The following is a 9346-nucleotide window of genomic DNA, read 5'->3' as shown; positions in this document are numbered from 1 at the left end:
CCTCGTGATCCGCCCGTCTCGGCCTCCCAAAGTGCTGGGATTACAGGCTTGAGCCACCGCGCCCGGCTTGTGTATTATTTTAAAACGGTTTGCATATTCTGAGCCTATACCATTTATATTTTTAGGTTTTAAAGTTGTCTTTTACATTTAGGTCTTTAATCCACTGGAAATTTTTATGTTTGGCGTAAGGTAGGAATACAAGGTACAGTTTCATTTTTCCCATGTGGATATTCACTTCTCTCTGCATTCTCCTTTCGCGAGTTATCTGCAATGTCTTCTGTTTTATATTGCATTTCCAAACATGTATGACTATGATTCTAGGCCCTTTAGTCTGTTTCACTGGTTAGTCTATTCCACACCAATGCCACACTAAATTTTACTTGCCAGTACTGATATTTGGTAGAGCAAGTCCTCAAATCTATCATCTATTCTTTCTTTCTTCTTCTTATTTTTTTTTTTTTTGAGACAGAGTATTGCTCTGTGGCTCAGGCTGGGGCGCATTGGCGCATTCTCAGCTCACTGCAACCTCTGCCTCCTGGGTTCAAGCGATTCTCCTGCCTCAGCCTCCCAAGTGACTGGGGCTACACCACGCCCAGTTTTTATATTTTTTAGTGGAGAGGAGGTTTCACCATGTTGGCCAGGCTGGTCTCGAACTCCTGACCTCAAGTGACCCACCCACCTCAGCCTCCCAAGTGCTGGGATTACAGGCGTGAGCCACACCACGCCCAGCCCTCATATCTATTCTTTTTCCATAATAATGTCAAAGTTATCCTTGGCCTTCAGCTCTTCTAAATGAATTTTAGAATCAGTTTGAAGTTTCCAAGAACTGCATTGACCCTATAGATCAATTTGGGGAGAACTGACAATCTTCACATCTATGAAACTGGGATATCTATTTAATAAGATTTTTTACTTTCTCCATAGTTGCTTAATTTTTTAATGTACTGATCATTTCTCCATCGATTTTTCCACAACAAAATTATTTCTTAAGTTTTTAAAAATTTTAAATTCATTTATTTTTTATTTTTTTGAGATGGAGTCTCCCTCTGTTGCCCAGGCTGGAGTGCAGTGGCACAACCTGAGGTTACTGAAACCTCCACCTCCCAGGTTCAAGCGATTCTCCTGCTTCAGCCTCCCAAGTAGGTGGGATTACAGGCACGTGCCACCATGCCTGGCTTATTTTTTTGTATTTTTAGTAGAGATGGGGTTTCACCATGTTGGATAGGCTGATCTCGAACTCCTGGCCTCAGGTGATCCACATGCCTCGGCCTCCCAAAGTGTTGGGATTACAGGCATGAGCCACCGTGCCTGGCCTTAAATTTATTTCTATGTTTTAGAGACAGGTTCTCGTCCTGTCTCCCAGGCTGGCAAGCAGTGACACAATCATAGCTCTCTGCATACTCAGACTCCAGGGCTCAAGCTGTTTTCCTGCCTTAGCCTCTGAAGTAGCGAAGACTACAGGCATGAGTAACCGTGCCCAGGCTAAAACTATTTTCAGATATTAAATGATATTATTTGCCTACTGCAATGAATGGTCAGGGAACCTCAAATATTTGCTGAACTGACTTGTTTCTGATTGGTTTCCTTAATTTATACAGCAAACAAATACTTATAAATAATAAGCTACCCCAGCCTGGCCAATATGATGAAACCTCATCTCTACTAAAAATACAAAAAAATATTAGCCAGGCGTGGTGGCAGGCGCCTGTAGTTCCAGCTACTCGGGAGGCTAAGGCAGGAGAATCGCCTGAACCCAGAAGGCGGGGATTGCAGTGAGCCGAGATCGCGCCACTGCACTCCAGCCTGGCTGACAGAGTGAGACTCCGTCTCAAAATGAATAATAATAATAATAATAATAACAATAAGTTATCTATGTGCCAGACTCTATGCTATGCACTGACGGAAAAAAGAAAATCCTCTACTATTCTACTCTCACTCTTGAAAAAACCATTGTCTCTCTTCTTTTCCTTCATTCCAGTTCCACCAAAAATATGCTCTATGCTTGAATCTTAACTTGAACAATTCTTCTCATCGGACAATCCATCATCCTCTGCACATTAAAACTTGAATGGTTCTTTTAATTTCATGTGCTCTGAAGAGGAGACAGAAAGTGTAGTAATCCTAAGCATTATGATACTTCTCTTCCTACAAGATCTGCACCTGTCGCAGTAGCTAAATTCATTCAAGTCCCTTACATAAACAATTTCAATCTTAAGGCTTCAAAACCTCCCACGGATATGTAAACTGCCCCAACAAGGAAAGAAGCAAGTATAACAAAAATGGCATAAACTATGGTTTCCGCATTAGAAAGTCTTAAGACGCATTAAGAATCACTTAAGGCCGGGTGAATCACTTAAGGCCGGGTACGGTGGTTCACACCTGTAATTCCACCACTTTGGGAGGCTCAGGCGGGTGGATTACTTGAGGTCAGGAGTTCAAGAACAGACTGGCCAACATGGTGAAAACCCATCTCTACTAAAATACAAAAATTAGCCAGGCATGGTGGCGCGCGACTGTAGTCCCAGCTACTTGGGAGGCTGAGGCACGAGAATCGGCTTGAAACCAGGAGGTGGAGGTTGCAGTGAGCCGAGATCGCGCCACTGCACTCCAGCCTGGGCGACAGAGCAAGACTCTGTCAAAGAAAAAAAAAAACTTTAACTAGGAAACTGGTGAAAACTAGTTTTCTTAACTAGAAAATTGGTGGGGATTTCCTCAGATTGTACACCGGGAACTCAGGTTAGTCAGGTCTCGGAAATAAAGGTCAGATTTCTAGGTCGGCCCGCCTACTCCCCAACCTTCCAACATTAAGATCTCTCCAGGGCCTTCAAGCTCTGTCTTCATCCCTAAATCTACTCAGGTCTTTCATTCACAGCACAGTTATTTAGTACTTATGTTGTTGTCAAACACAGTGGCTAGATGAAGGGAATACAAAAGCACAATCTTTGCAGTCAAAGGGGCTCACAGCAAGAGTAAGGTTTGTAAATACATAATTACTCCACAATGTGATAATCGGTATCTTTGAAAACAGAAGGGTTGATTCAATCTTTCAGGGAGTGACTGAGTTGGGTCTTACAAAGGATGAGCTTTGCAATTCAAGAAAAAAGAAAAAAAAGGCAGACCATTTCAGCAGACAGAAAGGCGTGGTTAGGCGAGTGCTGCGAGCTGTTCGAGGTCAGTGAAGCTGGGGGTATAAGGAGGGCTCGCACCAGGTGGAGGTTGGGAAACCTCGGAGTTGCGGGAGAAATCAGAATCCAGGTCCCCTCAGCCACCCTGGGGCCGCTCCCCATAGCCAGCTGCCCCCGCTCCAAGCCCCACTACAAGCCGGGAAACGCAAAACGGAGGCAACCTGGCCAAAGGCAGAGGAACCCCCCCCAAGACCCTGAGGACCCAGACCTGGCCCTGCGGACTGCCCGCACCTTGCCAAGCAGCCGTCTCAGGCCCTCGCAGTCGTACTCCATCTCCAGCCCGGTCCCGAGCCAGGTCCCACGACCCCAGCCTCCTGGCCTTGTTCCGGACTTGCTGCAGGACGGAAGCCGCTGAGGACCAAACTTCCGGGCGGTGCAAGGCCCCGCCTCTTCCCAGACTGAAAACTCCACCCGCATTCAAAGCACCGGGTTCAGCCGCGGCTGCGTCCGGAATCCGAGGTACCTGCTTCTTGACCCCGGAGTGGGCAAGTGACGAGGGCACGGCCAGAAACGCGTTGGCGTCAAGGAAACCACCCATCTTCCTGGAAGGAAACTTGAGGACACTTATGAAGAGAAGACTAGGAAGGACCGGAGTAGAATCTATAAAGGAGGTAGAAGCAACACGCGGTGTTCTTGAAGAGTTTCCAGACAGATGTGTTAAATTCCGCAGTGTATCAGGAAAGAGCAAGACCTAAAATTGCGGTTGAATTTAGGAAGGAGGCGGTAATGGAATTTCAGAAGCAAAATTTCAGGGAGTAGAAAGGAGAAACAAAGTCAGGAGGATCCTTGTCGGAGAAGCGGAGCCCCAGCATGAGGGTGGCGCAGCACGGGGCGAGGGGTTGCTTTTTAATTTTTTTAGGGGTGCCATAACAATGTTGGTGGTCAGAGAGAGAGGAGACAGCCAGGTGAACGAAAAAGTTGGAAAACAAAAGAGGAGGGAGGTGGGTGAATAAGGTCATTTGGAGAAGGTGGGCGAAGAAGAGATGCAGGATACAGTAATTTTCTGGTGTTATTTGGTCTCCTTGACCCGTGACTGACTTACCTTCCCTGTATCCCAGGCGTGAGCCGCTGAAGCGAAAAGTCAGGAGCTGGATATTGTAATTGTCAAGAGGTTGGGCGTATAGGAGGGAGATTGTATTTATAGGAAGATCTGAAGGGAGCGCTGCCCAGACTCAGGAGAAGCAGCTGAAAAGCTGGAAGGAACATTCATTCAGAAAGTATTTGTTGAGCATCTACTACTTGCCAGCTACTTTTCCAGGTCTCAGGATACAGCCGTGAACAAAATACACTCAGATAGCTGCTGTCTTAAGGGTGTCATTCCTTTATTAGCAGAGGGAGAGCAAAACAATAAATGTAATAAGTAAATTATTCAGCGTGTCCGAAGGTTGATTATGTGTTGTGGAGAATAAATTCTTAAAAGGGTAAGGAGATTGGGGTAGTTCTCACTGAGGGTTGAGGGAGTAAGTGTTACGAATCAGAGTGCAGACAAAGCAGAAGCCTAAGATAGGCATGTGCAGAGGGAGGCTCAACACAGCAAGAAGGCCAGTGTGGCTGGAGTAGAATGAAGTAAGACGGGAGTAGAGACAAGGAGGCTAAGTCAGGGAAACAAGAGGGAGGAACAAATGGTTTAGACAAGTGAGTCTTTTAGTGTGATCTCCAGACCTGCAGCCTCAGATGCGGGGAGTTGTTAGAAGTGCAGAGTCTGCTGGGCGCGGTGGCTCACGCCTGTCATTCCAGCACTTTGGGAGGCTGAGGCGGACGGATCACGAGGTCAGAAGATCGAGACCATCATGACTAACACAGTGAAACCCCGCCTGTACTAAAAATACAAAAAATTAGCCGGGCGTGGTGGCGGGCGCCTGTAGTCCCAGCTACTCAGGAGGCTGAGGCAGGAGGATGGCATGAAACCAGGAGGCGGAGCTTGCAGTGAGCCGAGATCGCGCCACTGCACTCCAGCTTGGGCGACAGGGCCAGACTCCGTCTCAAAAAAAAAAAAGGTGCAGAATCTAAGACCTCACCCCAGCTTTGTTCAATCACAGGCTCTGGGGTTGGGGACCAGCAGTTCTCTTTTTTTTTTTTTTTTTTTTTTTTTTTTTTTGGCGGGGTGTTGCTGTGTGGCCCCGGCTGGGGTGCAGTGGCTGGATCTCAGCTCACTACAAGCTCCGCCTTCCGGGTTCCCGCCATTCTCCTGCCTCAGCCTCCCGAGTAGCTGGGACTACAGGCGCCCGCCACCTCGCCCGGCTAGTTTTTTTTTTTGTATTTTTTAGAGAGACGGGGTTTCACCGTGTTAGCCAGGATGGTCTTGATCTCCTGACCTCGTGATCCGCCCGTCTCGGCCTCCCAAAGTGCTGGGATTACAGGCTTGAGCCACCGCGCCCGGCCAGCAGTTCTCTTTTAACTAGTCTTCCAGATGATTCTGATGGGTGATGAAGTCCAAGAACCCATGTGGGGCTTTGTAGACAATTGTAAGGACTCTGGCCTGCCCCTGCCCTCCAGCCAGAGACCATCAGGAACACACCTGTACTTAAACAAGTTGAGTTCATTATTAATAGTTCTTGCAGTGAGGAAGCAGGTGCTGTGGAGAACCATTGGGACAGCTTGGTGAGAGAGAGAACCTATTACAGAATTTGGGCGATTTGCGGGAGGGCTCAAGAATCCAGGGCTTCACCCTGGATTGGGTGCTGTCAGAAAGCAGGGACGTTTCTGTGACTAGGTATCTGAATCAGTATTGTCTGTAAGATGGACAGACTAGAATGAAGATAAAGCTATACTTGGTAAAGAAGCAGCAGTCACTCATAATAGAGAAGAACATTTTTATATTTCATGGCTTGCAGTGACCTTGCTCTCTTGTCTCTTAGACAAAATTTTGAAATGGCCTCGTTGTGTCTCACTTTTTTTAGTCTGACTGACCTTGTCTCACTCATGTTGGTGTTCTGTGAGATTATGTGCCACAGAAGAATAACTGGGCCAAGCTGTGAGCATCAGTCCAGCTTCTAACAACCCTGAAGTCTGGCTGTGTCAGACCAGCTCTCAGATGTCAGGGCCTGCCTCTTCCTTTCTCAGGCTTTTAATCTGGGAGAAAGAGAAAGCCACTGGGAGGGTTCAAACAGAACAGTGACATGATCTGACTGAGGTTTAAAAAAATATTAATAACTCTGCGGTGTTGTGAAGAGGCAGCAGTATGGGGCAAGAGTAGGCCAGAAGACAACGCAGGAGGAAGATTACAGAGAAAAGTTGATAGAAGGGCTGTTAAGTGCATCTCAGCCAGATCTAACCAACCTTGAAACAGAACTGCCAGGGGCTCCAAGTTCTAATAGATCCTGCCAGAAATCCGTGTTATAAGGAAAAGATACCCATTAGCAGCAAGGCCAGGGCCAGATTGTTCCATCTTTTATGAAAGAGTCTTTTATGGAAGAGGCCTTCCAGCCAAACCTTCAATTCTCTTCTGGTCTAGTCACTATACACACTTTATGCCAGATAGAGTGTGAGTGAATGTGTGTGTGTGTGTGTGTGTGTGTGTGTGTGTGCGTAGCGTTTCCTTTGTGAAGGGTACATTGCTAAGAGTTTTATGTGCTTTATCTCTGTTCATCTTCCTAAGACCCTATGACCTGGATAGAATTATTACCTCAGTTTTACTGATAAGAAAACTGTGGTTTATTGTTATATTACCTATTTTCCATGTTTCTGAGATTCTGTTGAATAAGAGATATATTAATGATAGCTTTTGGGGGGAGAAGAAGACTACAAAATTAAACATACATACTGACTTTAACACACCTATTTCAAAAGAACTTAAATGTGAAATACAGGATATGTGTATAATTGTCTCCATTTTACAGATTGGAAAACCAAAGACTAAGGTTAAATTACTACAGAAGATGATGTCAAAGACGATCTTCCTAAGCTGTGTGTTATACTGCCTCTCACTGTGTGTGAAATTGTGATGACACTTTGTGATTAATAATAGTCTAGGAAACCAGCCAGGTGTGGTGGCTCATGCCTGTAATTCCAGGACGTTGGAACGCCCAGGCAGGCATATCACCTGAGGTCAGGAGTTCAAGACCAGCTTAGCCAACACGGCGAAACCTCATCTTTGCTAAAAATACAAAAATTAGCCGGGTGTGGTGGCAGGCACCTGTAATCTCAGCTATTTGGGAGGCTGAGGCAGAGAGAATTGCTTGAACCTGGGAGGCGGAGGTTGCAGTGAGCCGAAATCTTGCCACTGCATTCTAGCCTGGGCAACAGAGTGAGATTCCATCAAAACAAAAAAGTCTACAGAAGTCTGAATTACGTGCCTATATTGCTATGCAGTTACAAGAGAAAGGCTGTATAGTACAGACATTGGCTTTTTTTTTTTAAGCCTCTCCCTTGACTTCCATCCTGACCACCAGGCTACCCTCATCTCCTGAAACTGGTGCTGTTAGATCCTATAATCCAATTAGGTTGAAACATTCACTCTTCCCCAAGTACATTGTGTTCTTCCTTGCCTCATGCCTTACCTGCCAGGAGTATTTTATTATACTGTTGTACCTGTCTACCTCCATTTCCACTCCTCTTTCTGTCCTCAAATACTGTAAGGCCCTGGCAAATAAGGGTTGAATCTCATTCATCTCTATATTCCCAGTGCCTAGTATAATTATTGAATAGTGTAATTATTGAAGATATAGACCTGCCTCTGTATGCATAGTCATGTATACAGTTTGTTTTGTGTCCAATTTCTAGAATGTTTGTAGATTTACTGAAGTCTGCTAGACCCCAGGCATTGTTGGTGGGAGCATAATTTGCTATAACCTTTGGGCAGAGTAGTCTTGTAGACCTTTGACCCTATAATGCCACGTTGGGAATCTGTCTTACAGAAATAAAAGTACTCAGGATATATGTACAAAGATGTTAATAATGTTAAAAGGGGGAAAAATATCCCAAACATACGCTGCATCTTTGTAAGTTTTAGAAAAAACACAAAAATGGCTTGTTTAAAATTAGAACTTGTGTTTTTGGTGCTCTACCTCTGATCTCTGTTTATACCCTTTGTTGCTTTCATGATTATTGGCCCTATCAGACATATTGTTAGGGGATGAAACCTTGTTATTCCAAATATCACACATATATATATTCTTATATACTTCTTTTTTTTTTTTTGAGATGGAGTCTTGCTCTGTTACCCTGGCTAGAGTGCAGTGGCATGATCTTAGCTCACTGCAACCTCCGCCTCCTGGGTTCAAATGATTCTCCTGTTTTAGCCTCCCAAGAAGCTGAGATTACAGGTGTGTACCAACACGCCCGGCTAATTTTTGAATTTTTAGTAGAGGCAGGGTTTCACCATGTTGGTCAGGCTGGTTTCAAACTCCTGACCTCAGGTTATCCACCCACCTCTTCCTCCCAAAGTGCTAGGATTATAGGTGTGAGCCACTGCGCCCAGCCTATCATGTACTTCTTAAATATATGGAACTTAACTGTTGTGTTCATTGACAGCAATTTTGCATCTCAGGTCATCCTCAAATGTCCTTTGTAACAACCTATGTTTTTATGACCTTGTGAATTAAAACTGCAATTTTTCTTAATCTAATTCTTTTTGTAAGGATTTTATTTTATTTTATTTTATCATTATTTTTTGAGATAGAGTCTCCATTGTCGCCCAGGCTGGAGTGCAGTGCCACAGTCTCTGCTCATTTCAACCTCCACCTCCCAGGTTCCAGCGATTCTTATGCCTCCGCCTCCTGAGTAGCTGGGATTACAGGCGCCGGCCACCATGCCCGGCTATTTTTTGTATGTTTAGTAGAGACAGAGTTTCCCCATATTTGCCAGGCTGAGCTGGAACTCCTGGCCTTAGGTGATCCTCCTGCCTCCTCCTCCCAGTGTGCTGAGATGACAGGCCTAAGCCACTGCACTGGGCCTGTAAGGATTTTATACAGCCTCTGCATTTTCATACTGTGTCTAAACTTGCATGCTCTTTTTTTTTTTTTTTCTTGAGGCAGAGTTTCCTTTGTTACCCAGGCTGGAGTGCAGTGACACAATCTCGGCTCACTGCAACCTCAGCCTCCCGAGTAGCTGGGATTACAGGCATGCACTACCACGCCTGGCTAATTTTTGTATTTTTAGTAGAGATGGGGTTTTGCCATGTTGGCCAGGCTGGTCTAGAACTTCTGACTTCAGGTGATTCA

At 45.4% G+C, this 9346-nt stretch overlaps 1 protein-coding gene across 8 annotated transcripts in view; it reads right to left on the bottom strand.

Annotated features, from left to right (window-relative positions):
• Window positions 1-4141, bottom strand: part of UEVLD (UEV and lactate/malate dehyrogenase domains) — a 70728-nt gene extending 66587 nt beyond the window's left edge. For 6 of the 8 annotated variants that reach the window (XM_025358086.1, XM_025358088.1, XM_025358095.1 and 3 more), the window contains exon 1: window positions 3417-4141. In XM_025358086.1, the coding sequence (XP_025213871.1) occupies window positions 3417-3602 (186 nt within the window). In that variant the 5' untranslated portion in view covers window positions 3603-4141. The remainder of the gene's footprint in view (window positions 1-3416) is intronic. The other 2 variants (XM_025358092.1, XM_025358091.1) reach the window with 2 other exon arrangements.
• Between the last annotated feature and the right edge of the window lie 5205 nt (window positions 4142-9346).

The sequence above is a fragment of the Theropithecus gelada genome, chromosome 14, assembly GCF_003255815.1.
Source record: "Theropithecus gelada isolate Dixy chromosome 14, Tgel_1.0, whole genome shotgun sequence".
NCBI lineage: Eukaryota > Metazoa > Chordata > Mammalia > Primates > Cercopithecidae > Theropithecus > Theropithecus gelada.
This window is presented reverse-complemented; position numbering and strand designations above follow the sequence as displayed.